This window comes from Rattus norvegicus, chromosome 3, assembly GCF_036323735.1.
Source record: "Rattus norvegicus strain BN/NHsdMcwi chromosome 3, GRCr8, whole genome shotgun sequence".
NCBI lineage: Eukaryota > Metazoa > Chordata > Mammalia > Rodentia > Muridae > Rattus > Rattus norvegicus.
Genome location: NC_086021.1, coordinates 40,691,034 through 40,707,792, shown reverse-complemented (window position 1 = coordinate 40,707,792; position 16,759 = coordinate 40,691,034). Strand labels below are relative to the sequence as shown.

Genomic DNA, 16,759 nt, shown 5'->3' with positions numbered 1-16,759 from the left:
TTAAAACATGGTAAATATTAGAGCAAACTACTATACTTTCTTTGATTTGAATATTATGTACTATCTATATGCATATAAACAACACATACTATGCCATCAATATCTGCTAATTTTGAGTGTCAACTAAAAAAACTGAAACATAAATGTAAGGGTAGAAAAGGATGGCTCAGTGAATAAGAGCACTGAGTGCTCTCCCAGGAAACCCAACTTTGATTCCCAACACACCTATGGTACCTTAAAGACATCTGTAAGCCTAGATTCATGAGTTCTGACTCCAGCTTCTGATATGTGCTAACACTTGGCACAGACATTATACATAGACATACATATGAGCAAAACAAATATACATGAAAAATAAAATAAATAAATGTAAATGGAGTACTGCCAAGTTTTCATAGAATATTTATCTGATATATTAAGATAAATGTCTTTCATTTGATATCTGGTAAGACAAATTATAAAAATAAAATTGTAAATCTCAGAGAAGAATATTTTTCAACCTCAAAGAGGAAAAAGATCTTTGGTATTAAAGCTTCAAACTTGTCTAACAAAAACATGTAGTGATGAATAAATTAACGATTAGAATATTTGCAAAGAAAAGAATAATCAATAGAATATTTGTAGAAAACCCTACATGCCTGTAGAAACCCTCTTGCTTGCTGCTGAAGCAAGAGACTTAATAGAGCACAAAACTGCAATGACAACTAAGTGAAGAAATGAGAGCCATGTGAAAATTTCCCAACAGAACAAAAGATAAATGGAGAAGAGAAGAAGTAGGATGATAACGAGGAATTCCATGTCTATCACTGTGAACACAGTCTCCTGCTGAGGATATTTTTCAGTGCTCCTTTCATATCCCGATTCCTGAGACTATAAATAAAGGGATTCAACATTGGTGTGACCACAGTATATATCACAGCAACAATGGCATCCTGGTCATTAGTGTTATTAGATGAGGGGACAAAATATAGTCCAATGATGGCCCCATAGTACAAAGAAACCACACAGAGATGAGAGCCACACGTGGACAAGGTTTTGTAGATTCCATTGATAGAGGGAATTTTCAGAATTGTGACTCCTATGCAGCCATAAGAGACCAGAATTAATACAAATGGTAAGGTAATGACTACAGTACCTAAAGGCAGGATGACCATCTTATTGATGGTGGTGTCTGAACTGGACAGCTTCAGCAACGCAGAGAGTTCACAGAAATAGTGGGAGATGGTATTGTTTCTAAAGTGAGATAGGCGAGCTAAGAGAAGGGTGTGTACAAGAGCATTAGCAGAAGATAAGGCCCAGGACATAACTAATAGAAGAACACAGAGGTTCTGACTCATGATGGTGTTATAGTGCAGAGGGTGGCAGATAGCCACATACCTATCATAGGCCATGGAAGTCAAAAGAAAGCTGTCAAGATCACTAAAAGCTATGTAAAAATATACCTGGGAAACACACCCAGCATATGAGATGGACTGACTGTGTGTCAGCATATTCATGAGCATCTTTGGAGCTGTGACTGATGAGAAAGATATGTCTGTGAGAGCCAAGTGGCTGAGGAAGAAGTACATGGGGGTGTGGAGGTGAGGGTCCAGCCTGATAAGCAGAATGATGAGCAGGTTCCCCAGTACAGTTGTCAGGTACATGATCAGGAACAGGACAGAGTACACACCTTGGTCTTCTGCCCGAATGGGGAGCCCCAGGAGGTTGAAATCAGACACAGTGCTCTCATTATCCTGTGTCATGCTCTTCATCTTCTCTTGTCAGTTAAAGGAGAACTGGGAAAGAAAGAGAAGTGATTTTGACTGTTACACTTTGGGAACATTTTTTGAATCACCACTACTAAAAACAACATTAGTTTGTGTGTTTAATCCAAATATGAAGATTTTTCTCACAGTAATAGGCTAGTGATGATTTAGAAAGAGACATAATTTGCCAATCTTACAAGCAACTGAACGTCTTTAGAGGGAAGCTATGAAATTCAGAACAATTATCAAATCAGACCCATTTCCTGATCAAGGTGTCTGGATGTCACCAAAACAATTTTGGATTAAGGAATTAGTGTGTGACTTGGTACGAGCAAATAGAAAAATCAATGGGATTTCATAATTGTTTATCTCTTTTAACCTTTCTAGAATACATTTGCATAAGGATAGCTTTCTACAAATTAAAACCAGATAATGTAACCCTGGGATCTTCTTTGTATGTGTGAAACACTGGGATCTGGGGACTTTGAGGAAGCAGGATGACTAAAGCATTAAGTGCATGAATCTGGGCCAACAATATAACTTGCTAATATCAGCTTGAAAGCAGCTATGAGTTCCTCCTGTAATAACAGTTTCTCAGTGAATGATCTCACATTTCTATCACTATTCCTAGGCTGAATAAAACAGTCCTAAATTCGTGTTAACATGTTCTGATTCAACCTAAGCATCTCATTGAAGTACATAGATTACTTGGAAATACTTGACCTTCCTACCACTTATTAGATCACCCAAGGGAATTCTTTGTGTTTTGCTAGCAAAAACAAATATCACCTGCTTTATTTTTAACATGGGTTTTAAGACCAAGACTCTTACTTTTTATGCATTTCCATACTTGTATTCCTTTTTGCTAAACTGGGATTCTCCTCTTTTTTCTGTAATCATTACTATGCAAATGAATAATCACTAAGCAATAGAAAAGAAATATAATAAAGTTACAGTTGATATCCTAGCTGCCGAGAGACTTCTGAGGTTATATTCTATGAAAAGACTTGTATAATGGCCAGTTTTTCCCTGATTGCCAGCAATCTCATATTTCCATCTTCACCGTTTCCAAGTTAACCATGAATTCACCCAATTTTGTCAATAATATCCATATTTCACTCTCAAAAAGTCACTTAATGTGATATTGTCTAAAATTAATAATAATTTATTCCTTACTAATTTCAGTGTTAATAATAATTACTTCTTCACAATGAAATTTTTAGTTCTGTCCACAGACAAATGGTTTACAATATTTTGCTATTTTGAGCAACATTTCAATAAACAATATTATTCTTATGTTATTTTATATAGTATATTTGATATATTCAGAAATTAGTTTAGAGAAAGAGGCATCCATTTGTTTGAGAAAATATCAGGTCACAAGAGGCCAAGGTGATCAAGTAGCTGATATATGATCTATGAAGCATCTTTAGTGGAAGAACCTACATAGGAAGATTGTAAAATTGTGTCTCTAGGAAAGTGTTTGGAATGACATTTCTAGGAGTTTTGAGGAAAACCCAAGGTAACTGCCAATATTAGAAATGTAAATGTTGGAGAATATATAAGCAGTAGGAAGATATGGCTAATCCACTGTGGAGCAAAAGTTTCCCATCAGTTTAAGAACAGTAACATGCAAGAAAAATAAAGTATGAGAAAATAGGAACTGGTAGGAAGTAGATTGGAGAAGCTAAGATACTAGCTGGCATTACAGTCATCAGGGGAAATAATGGCAAATGCCATAGATATTTGGGAAGAAGGTGGAAGAAAACACAACATAAATTGTGTGTTGAAGTTTAAATGAGAGCAAAAAAGGTGATTTTCCTGGTATTTTTCAAAAATATTTGTCTCTGGCAGTGTAGCTAGGTCTAGAGTCCATTAGACTCCTGGGTAGAGCACCCTCTTAGAGGCATAGGGAGGAGGGTGGGGTAAAGGGTTAATAGAGGAGATGGAGGAGTGATCAGGAAGGTAGAAACATTTGAAATGTAGATAAATAAAATAATAAAACAAAAACAAAACAAAAGCAAACAAAAAATGATAAGTTTAAAAAACCCATTCTATTGCAAGGCTTTTTTTTTTCTTGAGGGAAGGAGGGAATGCCCTTTTATCTCAAAAGTTGAGCAGATTCTCAATGCAAGTTAAGTTGTTCTGTAGAAAACTGTTTTTGGAGGTATTATCCTTACAATTTGAAATGCACGCTGAACAGAGACAGACAATGAGAAGACAGAAACAGAGAAAACAGAGACATAGAGACAGACAGAAACACAGAGAAACCCAAACATATCTAGAAATGAAGATGCATATACATTCTATGCCTAATCTGACAGGCTAACTTACATGATGAACACAGATACCGTTAACTAAGAAGTATAGGAAAATTCTTCCATTCTCTCTAGAAGAAACACAACATAGGGAAAGAGCTGGATCATTTGAAGCAGATATATATCAATTGCAACAATCAGAGAAGGAATGAGCTCAAAATCAGATATGACAGAGATATAAACATGTATGTTGTCCATGTCTCCTGGGTAGTCCATGTCAGCTCTAATTTTGAAAATCATGTAGAAAACCTATCATGCAATCTCTGTCCCCAGATCCAAATTAGATGCATACAGGGCAAAATTGTTATGTTGTTATTGACTCCCTCAGGGAAAGAACTATTTTGAAGAAAGCATGAGAATCCAGTCACCCTTGAGAAACAATGGTAGCAAATTGAAAACGATTCTCCATCATTTTGTCCTGTTTAAAACAGTATGGGAAAACATAAAAATAATTTCTATTTAAGCACTATCCAGCACTGAATGCTAAATCCTATTAAAGCCCTATCAACAAGCATAGTTTTATTTGAAAATGATGCCTATAATAAATTAATGAATATTAGAGGAAATGTTTAAGTTTTGTCCCTAATCTAATGAGATTGGTATTTCTCTTAAAAGAGATAGCAGAATGCTCTTCCCACCACCAAAACTGAAGCTATAGCAAGCAGAAAGCAGTCTGTAGTCAGTAAGATACTGACAGGATTGTACCATTAGAAGGCAACAGAAAAAAGCAATGTGTCAAACTTTTGAATTCGAACTCCTAGTTCCCAGGACAGTGGGAAACATATTCCCATTAAGCCACTTTGTGAAATATTATTATGACAGTGAATGAATATTAAGCAATATAAGTATTTGTTTATATATGAAATTATCTGCAGAGAAAAATATAAGCCTCTACTAGAGGCCTCACAGACTAGAGGAAGCCTACTGGGGCTTCCTGCCTTTCAAACTTCTCTTCTCTCATTATCTCAGTGCCTCCTCATCACAAGTTCCTTGCTGTGGTGAACTGAATATGGTTTTTCCATAGGCAGTGGCACTGTTAGGAGGTTTGGCCTTATTGGAAGAAGTGTGTCACTCCAAGGGTGGGTTTTGAAGCTCTGCCCAGTGCAGAGGAGTCAGTTTTCTCCTGGCTGCAGTCTGACCAAGATGCAGAACTCTTAAATCCTCCTGTGCCATGCCTACCTGGACACTACCATTCTTCTGTCTTGATGATAATGGACTGAACCTCTGAAATTTTAAGCAAACCTCAGTGAAATGATGTTGCATTGGTCATGGTGTCTCTTTCCAGAAGTGAAAACCCTAACCAAGACACTGGCCCTCCTACTTGCTATTCCCCAGCCCTTAACATGGGCATAGATACTCCCTGTAGTGTATTGGTCTAATGCTGCTTGTATTCTAATGCTAATTTGGGACCCCCAACACTGGTAGTCCAGAGAGGGGAGAGTCCACATGCACATAAGAAGATGAATGACCCTGCCCACGGTTAAGTGTGATTGGTAAATAAAGAAACCAACAGCCAATAGTTGGACAGAAGAGATAAAGATGAGGTTGAAGGTTCAAGTGTTTAAAGAGAAAAGACCACAAGGTTGGAAGGAACAAGAGAAACTGTCATGAAAAGAAGAATGTGTAGGAGGAGAGGAGAAATGTTATTGCATATCTGAGCCATAAAATTACAGTCATATGGACTGATCAATTGAAGTTAAGAGCATCCAAGACTGAACATAGAAATTAGTAAGTAGTAACTCAGGGTTATCAATAGGGAAATAGATTCTATCAGTGTGCAAGGTAGACAACTTCCCAGCAATTGGGCTGCTTAAGGCTATTTAAAAATATAAGTGTGTGTGTGTGTTTGTGTGTGTGTGTGTGTGTGTGTGTGTGTGTGTGTGTGTGTGTGTGCGTGCATCTGTGTGTTTCATCCAGGAACATAAATGTTCAAAAGGTGTGGCAAAAGGCAACAGGAAGAAAATTTTCATACTTACTACTATCTCCCCCTCTATTAGCAAGAGGACATACTGGGAGAAGTCCAGGTAGATTGCCTGACTCTCACGCTATGCACATGCTATATCCAGTTGCCCACATTTCTAGTTGCCATGCCTCAGACCCCATTGGGTGAAGATTTCCTGTTTTATCAGAAACTAGCCTGGGGCAGAGGCTCACGGCTCTATTAGAGTACTTGCAGACTTATTGAAGTACTGGAAAGCTGCCTGCCTACCAAACTCTCCTATTATCTATTTCAGCATCTCCCCACCATAAGCCCCATCCCATGCCCTCCTAGTTGCTATGTCCCAGATACCAACTGGATCTAAACCTACCTACTTTATTAGACACCAAGCTTGCTTGTGAAACTCCTTCACTCCCTCACTCTGTTGGCATCCAACAGAATCACCATACCTATGCCCTACTAGTTGCCTTTTCCCAGCCTACAAATGGGATGGGGACTCCCTGCTCTGCCAAAGCCTATATAGACCAAAAGAGCAGAGAGGAAAGAGAAACCAAGGTACAAAACACCCAGACAACAAAGCCAAACTCACAAATAAGTACCTACATCTTTAATTACCAAATCCAAGAAGTCTAGAGACCAATGTAGGAACCCAAGGAAACACAGCTAATGTCTAAGGCCACCACCAAAGCCCACCTGTAGTAGTAGTACAAGTAAGATCTGAATATCTCAATAAACTGAAGTACAAGGAAAAGACCATAAAACAGCTTTATGAAGTTGATTGAAGTCCTTAAGGAGAAAATGAATAAATCCCTTACAAATTTTCAGGGAAACATAAGCAAACAATTGGAGGAAATGATTAAATCCCCTTTATCAAACAAGGAAAACCTGTATACTTTCTGCTTCTTCTCCTAGTCCACATTCTTTTTTTTTTTCTTTTTTGGTTGTTTGCTTGGCATATATTTTATTTTTTTTTAATTGGCTATTTTATTTATTTACATTTCAATACATTTCAAACGTTATCCCTTGTCCCTGTTTCCCCTCCAGAAACCCCTATCCCATCCCCATTCTCTACCTGGTATATACTAAAATTTCAGAATGATGTAGTTGCTTTGAGGTCACCGTCCCCAAATCCTTCACTTGTGTTGTGTAAGAAAAGTCAATATTCTTAGTGGTTCGCTAAGTAAGTCTACAGGGGAATTGCATTTGGTCTGTATTCAGGGCCACATTTATGAACAGAAGCAAACCAGTTAGGCAGATTTTGAGTGGGGACCCCACAAGTAAGCAGTTCTGACTCTTGTCCTTGGTTGGAAAGGAGCAGCCAAAAAGAATTGTCTTAGGTGCTATTAGACCAAAGGCTAGAAATGGCAGAGGTTTTTAGGAACTGCTCTGATCATGCTCTGTCTTCTCCTAAATGAACACAACGTCTTGAAAAGCTATATGTGAGGGTTGAGTGACATTCCAGTCCAGATGCCTTGGATGAAGAGACATGTGAACACCCTCTAGACGTGACAGTCGGACTGAGTAGCTCATCTCTCTATATTTTAACCCAGTAAAGCCTTATTTAACCTCATACTCTCAGTGACAATCCATCTTTGGAACTTTCCTGACACTCGGGAGCTTTGGCTGTGTCCATCTCACCTACAAACCTACAGTCAATGCTTTCTAAAACTCACCCTCTTGCCAAGAGGACCCAGAATCCCCTGGACCAGGGTTGCTTGAGCAGTCTTTGACTATCGTGGACCACATCTCACTCACTCACATCTCACTATGTCAATAAAACCTTGGTCATACTTAAGGACTCTGGTTTTCCTCCTTGTTTCAATTTCTGGCTTGACTAGATATTTGCCTGCATCTTCCCAAGTAAAGTTAACATGGTGCATATCCTGTGAGACTTGTTTTGAAAACAGAGAAAAAGAAAAGAAGAGAGAAAGGCAGGTTTTCTAGAGGACCTCACTAGTTCTGCACATAACCAGGAGGCTATAAAGACCACTCAGAGGTTTTGCTTCTTCATTTCATTATTTTTTTTAACCAGGACAGCAAACACCTTTATTACATGAGCTATGAAGGATGGTTTATTTGCCTTTTTGGGCTTTGATCTTCCGCAGATAGACCTCCAGCTCCTTGCCTTCAAGTATGTAACCATCTACTCTACCACACTGGCCTGAACTTGAGGCAATACAGGGGAGAAGCTTGCTCTGTTGGAGCTGCTCCTCTAGAAGCTAGTCCACATTCTTAATGCCAGATCTGCACTCCATTCCCCATGTCACGGGTTTGTTTTTGTTCCTGGAGGACTATTGCTATCTGTGACAACCACATGAGATCTACATGCCCCAGTATACTGCCAGTGAGTGCCTGTGCAAAATCCCTGAAGACTAAGGCACTCCCTGCCTCCTCTGTTCTTCATCTTCTAGTACACATTCCTATTTACAGTTGTGGATCTTTACTCCATTACCACAGCCACAGATATATTTTCATCCCTGTTGCCACTGATGACTGTCAGGCCTATGGCCATCAGGGACTACCAGCTCTGCCTGCATCCCTGGAGGCCTACTGCCATCCATGAACACCAGAGGTCTGAAGCCACCAGAGAATTTCCCTCTCCCTGCATCCCTGGAAGCCTGATAACACCCTGAACAAAGAGTTCTACTTGTGGTCACATAATCATGCAAGAATCAGTAAGAGTCCCCTACTCTCCTGGTCTTCTTACCCTAGCACACAACCAGATAGATATTTGGTGCTACACCAGACTCCAGCCTGGGACAGAGACACACAGTTTTTTTTTTTTTAATTAACTTGAGTATTTCTTATATACATTTCGAGTGTTATTCCCTTTCCCGGTTTCCGGGCAAACACCCTCCTCCCCTCTCCCCTTCCTTATAGGTGTTCCTCTCCCCATCCTCCCCCCATTGCCGCCCTCACCCCAACAATCTAGTTCACTGGGGGTTCAGTCTTAGCAGGACCCAGGGCTTCCCCTTCCACTGGTGCAGAGACACACAGTTTTACTAGAGACCTCAAAGACTGGGAAGAAACCCGGATAGACTCTCTTACCCACAAAGTTCACCATTATCTCAATGTCCTCCCACCATATTCCAAGTCTTGCACCCTCCTACTTGCTCTGTTCTGGTCCCAAAATGGGCATATTCTCAACTCTCTATTAAAACCTGGGAGGCTGGGAGAAGTCCAAGTAGGCTCTACTGACAAACTTCCCCTCTACGTCTATGCCTTCTCAAAGCCCACTTGCCTAACCCTTCTAGATGCCATACCCCAGCCCAAACTTGTGGAACACAATGAAACAAGCACTAAACAGAAAAATCATAGCACTAAATGCCTTCACAATGAAATAAAAGAGATCTCATACTAGCAAATTAACAACACAACTGAAAAATCTTGAACAAAAAGCAACAAACACACTCAAGAAGAGTACACAGCAGAAAATAATCAAACTGATGGCTGAAATCAATAAAATATAAATAAATAGAACAATACACAGAATCAATGAAATAATGAGTCAAAGAGTCACTGATGGAAGACACCAGAATTAATAGTAGGCAAACAGTGTTTATTCTGCAGAAACAACTAACATGCAGGGAACAATAATTCATACAAAATGCCAACCCTGGGTTGAGCTTGCAGGCTCTTTTTAAGTGCAGCTAGGAGAATTTTAGGGATTTGTAGGCCATTTTCAAAATGATTGGCCAAGCAAGCAGCATTTACATTAGTACATGTCTAATTGGTTGTTACATTAGTTTTATTATTTTTGGTCAGGCCTTAGACTAATTCCAGGAACAGTCTCAGTCTTTGGGCTTCCTATCTTTCTTGGCTAGATATCAGGGCTATTCCTGATTAATGTCCCCTGTCTAGTTTTTTGAAGAAGTCATTCCTTCCTTTTTAAAAAATTGAAACCGAGACCTTACTATAAAATGGAGTAGGGTTCCATGTCATATCTTTGATTGCGGTTTGGGGAGTGATATTGAGATTTTAATATCCTGAGTTGGTTAGAGCAAGTAAAAGTAACAATAAGTGTCCTGCAACTGTGGGGAGGAGGGTATTGAGCAATGGAGACAAATTTAAAAAAGATTTGCATCTGTTTTTAGATTGCTGTAACTTTTTTCCTTATCTTATAATCTTTTCCATACAATGGACATTCATTATTTGATGTCCCTAGAATGGGGCAGCAAAACATTATTGTTCTCCTGGGACAAGACATAGTGTGCCCTGTTGCAAGAACATGAGGTGAACCTACATTTATTTCGGAGAGCAACTTATGCTAGAGAAGACAGGAAGGCCTCAAGGTATGAGATAGATTTTTCTAACTTGGACAAGTCAGCATCAGATTGACCTTATTGAAAGCTCTATAATTTTTCTATCTTGGAGGATCAGGACTGAGGCATCAATTCCTGTTGCCTCATCAATACCAAATCTCAATAATGTTGGTATTAATTATGCTATGGTCACTTGTTTTGTTCGGGTGGCAGAAAGGGAGGGAGAGTCACATGTTTACCTCTTCATCGTGTATACAATAGAAGATTTTTGCAGCCAGTTGGATCAGTGTACATATATGTGGACTCCCATGGTCAAGGAAGAGTTGATGTGACATGGTTCTCAAATCTGGAGCAGAGTCAGAAGGATTTGGATCCCAAGTGCTAATGGTTGGCACAGGCACAAAGCTTATTTGCATAATAATAGTGGGAAATTTCCTTTGGGAAATAGTTCTCCTTGTCAAGGTAATTAGGAACAGCAGGATTCCTGGAAGCAAGAATGTGTTTGGTGATCTTCAGCAATGCACAATATCATGACACTCATGACATCCCTTAGGCTAAAGAAAGAACTTGAAAAATATGATTTGTGAAAACATAAATCAGTCTATGAAGTTTTCTTTAAAGAATTTCACAATTATGCAAAATTTAAGGATGCAAATTTTATGAGGAGCTTCATGGACCTGAAAGAATAGAGGATGCTGCACTAATGAGTAAGCTTAATTAAAAAGATATTAAGGAAGGAAATATCATTTGGTCAATAGAGGATAAAAAGAAAAAGGAATAGTTAAACATCAAGATGTGGATAGAGGGTTCTACAATACTAGTCGTATAATGCTCATCTCCTCCAAGGAAGCCATCAACAACTAAATTTGACCCAGATGTTCTACTCCCTAAAAGAGGTAGTTATATGTGAGATCCAAATAGAGAGTGGGAATGAACAAAAGTCTTGAATTTAGAAGAAAGTTAGGCTTTGCTGAATCCTCTGGGGCATGCCCTGATCAGGCTCCTATTCCTAGTAGACCTAGATTCTCCTTGCACATTGCCATCCAACTTCATCAGACCTGCATATTATGAACCATACAAGTTAGCTTCCCTTCCTCTACCCACCTTTTCTACTTATTGAGTCCTCTTGAGCAGCCCTAGATGCTCTGAGCAGCCTGCTATCTCAGTGGTCCTCTGTTCTCTTATCATCTCCCATCCACACCTTCATCAGGTATTTGAATCCTCAATCCATACAGACCTGCAAATCCTTAATTGTACAACAAAAAGGATACCTAGCAGAGTCCTGCAACACTAGAATCATCAAGGTTAACACCTCTCCCACTTCCTACTACAACAGGAATACCCTGGGACCAAAGCCATCAAGATCAATGGTTGCAGCTAACTATTGGACTGAACAAGGGTACCCCAATGGATGAGTTAGAGAAAAAACTGAAGGACTTGAAGGGGTTTGCAGCCCCATAGTAAAAACCACAATATCCGCCAACCAATTCAATGAAGATGAGGGCATAAAATACTTAAATTTATCCAACACAATGAAAGCAGTCCTAGATGAAATTTTATAGCACTAAGTGGTTCCACAAAGGAACTGGAAATTTCTCATAAAAACAATTTTAATGAACACATGAAATCTCTAAAAGTGAAGCAAGCACACCAAAATGGGGTAGAAAGCAAGACATAATCAAAATCAGCAGTAGAATCAAACACTTAATAACAATAGAAAAATACAAAGAACCAACTAAACAAATTACTTGTTCTTTGAGAAAATCAACAACTTAGACAAACTCTTAGCCAAATTTAGCAAAGGACAAAGAAACAGTATCAAAATTAAATAAAAAGGGGAAAGGGAGCCATAAAAATCAACACTGAGAAAATTTAAAAATCATTGGGTCATCTTTCGAAAGCCTCTACTACAAAAATTTGGAAATACTTATTGAAATGAACAATTTTCCAAATCAGAGACCACCTACCAAAGTTACATCCAGATCTTATAAACTATTTTAACAGCTCTATAAACCCTAAGCAAAAAAGAGTAGTCACCAAAAGTCTCCTAACCAAAAAAAGCACTGGACCAGATTGTTTTAGTGCAGAAGTCTACCAGACTATTAAAGTATCAATATTTGAAGACCTCAAGATTTCAAACAAAGAACTCCTACAGCTGGTAAACATCTTCAGGAACATGACTGAATGCAAAACTAATTCAAGGATATCAGTAGCCCTCATATATAGAAATTATGAATGGGCTCAGAAAAAAAATTAAAGAAAAAACACCCTTCATAATAACCATGAATAGTATAAAATATCTTGGTGTAACTAACTATCCAAGTGTAAGACCTATATGACAAGAACTTCAAGTTGCTGAAGAAGTAAATTGAGGAAGAAATCAGAAGACAGATAGATGTATCATGCTCATGGATCTGTATAATTAACATAGTGAAAATGCACATCTTACCAAAAGCAATTCACAGGTTCAATGCAATTCCAATCAAAATTCCAACAGACTGCTTTACAGACCTTAACAGAGTAATTCTCAACTTAGTAGCTAAAACAATCATAAACAATATAAAAATATCCAGAAGTATCATCATTAATGACCTCAAGCTGTATTACAGAGCAATAATAATAAAAAATTGCAAGGCACTGCTATAGTAACAGACAGGTTGATGAATGGAATCAAACTGAAGGTCCTGAAATAATACCTCCCCCTACACACACAAACATAAGGACAACTGAATTTGACATAGAAAGCAAAAACTCAAAATGGAAAAAAACATCCTCATCAAATGGTACTGATCTAATTGGATGCTTGCCTGTAGGAAAAATATATATAGGTCCATACCTATCATTCTGTATCATATTCAAATCCAGTTACATCACAGACCTCATCCTAAAACAGCATACACTAAATCTGATAGAACAGAAAGTGGAAAATTGCCTTGAACTCACTGGTACAGGCTAATGGTTAGGGATCTAAGATCAACACTAGATACATGGGACCTCTTGAAACTGAAAAGCTACTATAAGGCAAAGGGCACTGTTAATAGAACAAAAGGACAGCCTACAAATTTGGAAAGGACCCTCCCCAGCCCTACATACACCAAAAAGGTAATATCCAAAATTTAGAAAGAACTCAAGAATCTGAACAACCACAACCCAAACAACTCAAGTAAAACCTGGGGTACAGAGCTAAACAGAAAATTATCAATAGAGGAAAATGTTATGGTCTATAAGTAATTAAAGATATATTGAAAGTTCTTAGTCATCAGTGAAATGCAAATGAAAACAACTCTAGATTCCATCTTGTACCAGTCAGAAGGCCTAAGTTCAAAAATTCAGACGATAACACATGCTGTCAAGGATGTAGAGCAAGAGGAACACTCCTACATTGGTAGTTGTTTTGCAAACCTGTACAACCAGTTGGGGAAATCAATGGTGATTTCTCAGAAAACTGAGAATACTGCTACCTCAAGTCCCAGCTATATCACTTGTGGTGGTTTGAATATTCTTTGGGCAGGGAGGAGCACTATTAGAAAGTGTGGCCTTATTAGAATAGGTATGGTCTTCTTAAAGGAAGTGTGTCACTGTGGGAGTGAGCTTTGAGAGATTCGTCCTAGCTGTCTGAGAAAGCTAGTCTTCTGTTTGCCTTCAGCAGCAGATGTAGTACTCTAACGTCCTCCAGGGTCATGCTCGCCTCAATGCTGCCATTCTTCTTGCATGGATGACAATCAACTGACCCTATGAACCTGTACCTCAGCCCCAATTAAATGTTGTGTTTTATAAGAGTTGCCTGGTCATAGTATATGTGGTAGTTTGGATATGTTTTGTATAGGGAGTGGCACTTTTGACAGGTGTAACCCTGGAGTAGGTGTGACATTGTTTGAGCAAGTATGTCACTGTGTGTATGAACATTAAGCCTCTCATCCTAGCTGCCTGAAAATCAGTCTTCTCTTACAAGCCATTGAATGAACTTATAGAAAAATCATCACCTCCAGTCCTAAATATGCTTTGATGCTGCCATTATCCCACCTTCATGATAATGGATTGAAATTATAAGACAGTTCCAATTAAATGTTGTCCTTTTAAAGAGTTGCTCAGTCAGGGTGTCTGCTCACAGCAGCAAAACCAAACTGAAACTGAAGTTGGTACCAAGAGTTGGTATTTATAACCCCACTAACATAGTGTTGGCCATGTTTTGTTAGGAAGAATCTGAATTTTAGGACTTTGTATTTGGAAAAGATTACAACGGTTTAAGTGGGATATCCTATATAGAATAATTTATTTCAGAGGGTGATTTGAACTGTGGAAACCTAGCACTCTTTGTTGCAGAGAAGAGTTTTAATATGTGGACAAGAGACTAATCTTATGATATTTTGATGAAGAATATGGCTGCATTTTTTCTATTATCAGAACAGTCTACTTGAGTCTAATATTAATTGCATTGACAAAGTAAGTCTCGAAAAAACCCCAGAAGAGATTATGTTCTCTGGTTTCATTTGTGACGAACATTTAAATGAAAAGGAGCAAGCTGAAAAAGGAAAAATGTAAGATATATGATTCAAGTAATAAAAGGTCACCAGCAATTGAAATGGAGCTGAATCCTATGTTCAAAGAAATTAACATATTAATGGAGTGGTGATTTGGAGCAAGATCACTCCCAGCTAAGCTTAGGTTCTTGTATTGTGGATGGTGGTATAGATCTTTAACCCAGGACACAGTACCAAACAGACCTCTGAGTTCAGGGCCAGCACAGTGTAATGTAAGTTCTACATACAGAAAAACTTAAGTCCAGTTATGGTGGTAAATGTCTTTGAGCCCAGCATTAAAGAGATATAGCCAGGCATATCTCTAAGTTCAAGCTCAATTTTCAAAGCAAGTTCCAGGAAAGCCAAGCTTAGGCAATAACAAATGTAATAGAACATGAGACCCATGTTCCAGCTCCAGAAAACAGCAGAACTCGACAGGCTCTGCCATGTGGTTCTGGCTTTAGAGTCAAAAATAGAAAGGAATACTGGGTCAATTGATGTTACTTCACTAGAATTAAGAAATTAGCAGTGATTAAAAAGAGACCAGCATCACTGATATGAAATCCAGTAACTGTTTTCTGAGAGCATAAAGAAGCTGTGTTGTAGAGATAGTCTGACTCATAATACAGAAGGCCTTTGTAATGTAGAAAAATTACTGAGATGCTACTCATTTTGAAGGCATGAAGGGATTATGGAGAGCAGTTGATGCTTGGCACTGTGAGATGACAGGGAAGGCCATTGGTGAAGGTGCAGCCTTAGTTGCAGTTGATGGCCCAGGGCTGAAATGCTAGTGCAAAGATGTCGATTCTTGGCATCATAAAGAGAGCCTACGGGAGGCTATTGATGAAGCCTAGCTTCAGTGGAAGACCATAGTGTATTGGAGATTGCAGTACCATAGCAGGATCATCAAGAAGCAGTAGCAATCAGGTGGAATTAACCAGAGAGTAGAGTGCTACAGAGAACAAAGCTGGAGATGTACCTCAAGTCCTTTGGAGGAGCCCAGAATATCAAGTGTAGATGTCAGACATAGGAACAAGAAGCCGTAACAATGACTGCATTTGAGACCCCCAAAAGTTTGAGATGTCAGAGCTATGAGATATCTACTGAGGAAAGCTGCTAATACAGAGTGAAACCATTTCAGGAGAAAGAAATTTGTTGTACTCAGCAAAGATGAAAAGTAGTTGGAAGATTGGTTTGATATCAGTCATGGAGATGCAGAGTTTTGAGTTTGCCCATATGTTTTTCTGCCTTTTTTGGGGATCATAGTTAAGTGATTGTATTAATATCATAAGTGACTTTGAACATTTGAGTTTTTTTAGTATGTATGTATGTATGTATGTATGTATGTATGTATGTACGTATGTATTTTTACACTCCAGATTTTATTCTCCTCTTTGTTCATTCTCTGACAGTTCCACATTCCATACCTGCTCCCTGAGCCCTGTCTCTATGACGATGTCCCCACCCCACCTACTCCACCAAACCTTAAACTCCCTGGGGACTCTAGTCTCTTGAGGGCTAGTGGCTACTTTTCTGACTGAACCCAAACTGGGTAGTCCTCTGCTATATATGTGTTGGGGGCTCATTATAATCTGGTATATGCTCCCTGGTTGGTGATCCAGTGTCTAAAAGTTCTTAAGGGTCCTGGTTAATTGAGACTGCTACTCCTTCCTCAAGGTGGACCTCCTCCTTGGCTTCCTTCAGCATTTCTCTAATTCAAACAGAGTTGTCTACAGCTTCTGTTCATTGGTTGTGTGCACATATATGCATCTGAATCTTTCAGCTTCTTTTTGGGTCTTTTGAAGGGCAGTCATGATCGGTCCCTTTTTATGAGCATCCCATAACCTCAGTAATGCTGTCAGGTCTTGGGGTCTCCCCTTGAGCTAGATACAATTTTAGGCCTGTTGCTGGACCTTCTTTTTCTCAGGCTCTTCTCCATTTCCATACCTGAAGTTCTTTCAGACAGGAACAATTA

At 38.8% G+C, this 16,759-nt stretch overlaps 1 protein-coding gene across 1 annotated transcript; it reads right to left on the bottom strand.

Annotated features, from left to right (window-relative positions):
- Window positions 1–803: 803 nt before the first annotated feature.
- Or1j13c (olfactory receptor family 1 subfamily J member 13C) lies at window positions 804–1,742 on the bottom strand. The gene has a single exon (NM_001000384.1). It carries the CDS (start codon window positions 1,740–1,742, stop codon window positions 804–806), a length of 939 nt encoding a protein of 312 aa, NP_001000384.1.
- Between the last annotated feature and the right edge of the window lie 15,017 nt (window positions 1,743–16,759).

Excerpts from the sequence above, each read along its gene's own strand:
- Or1j13c (NM_001000384.1), bottom strand. The coding sequence starts at position 1,742 with ATGACACAGGATAATGAGAGCACTGTGTCTGATTTCAACCTCCTGGGG.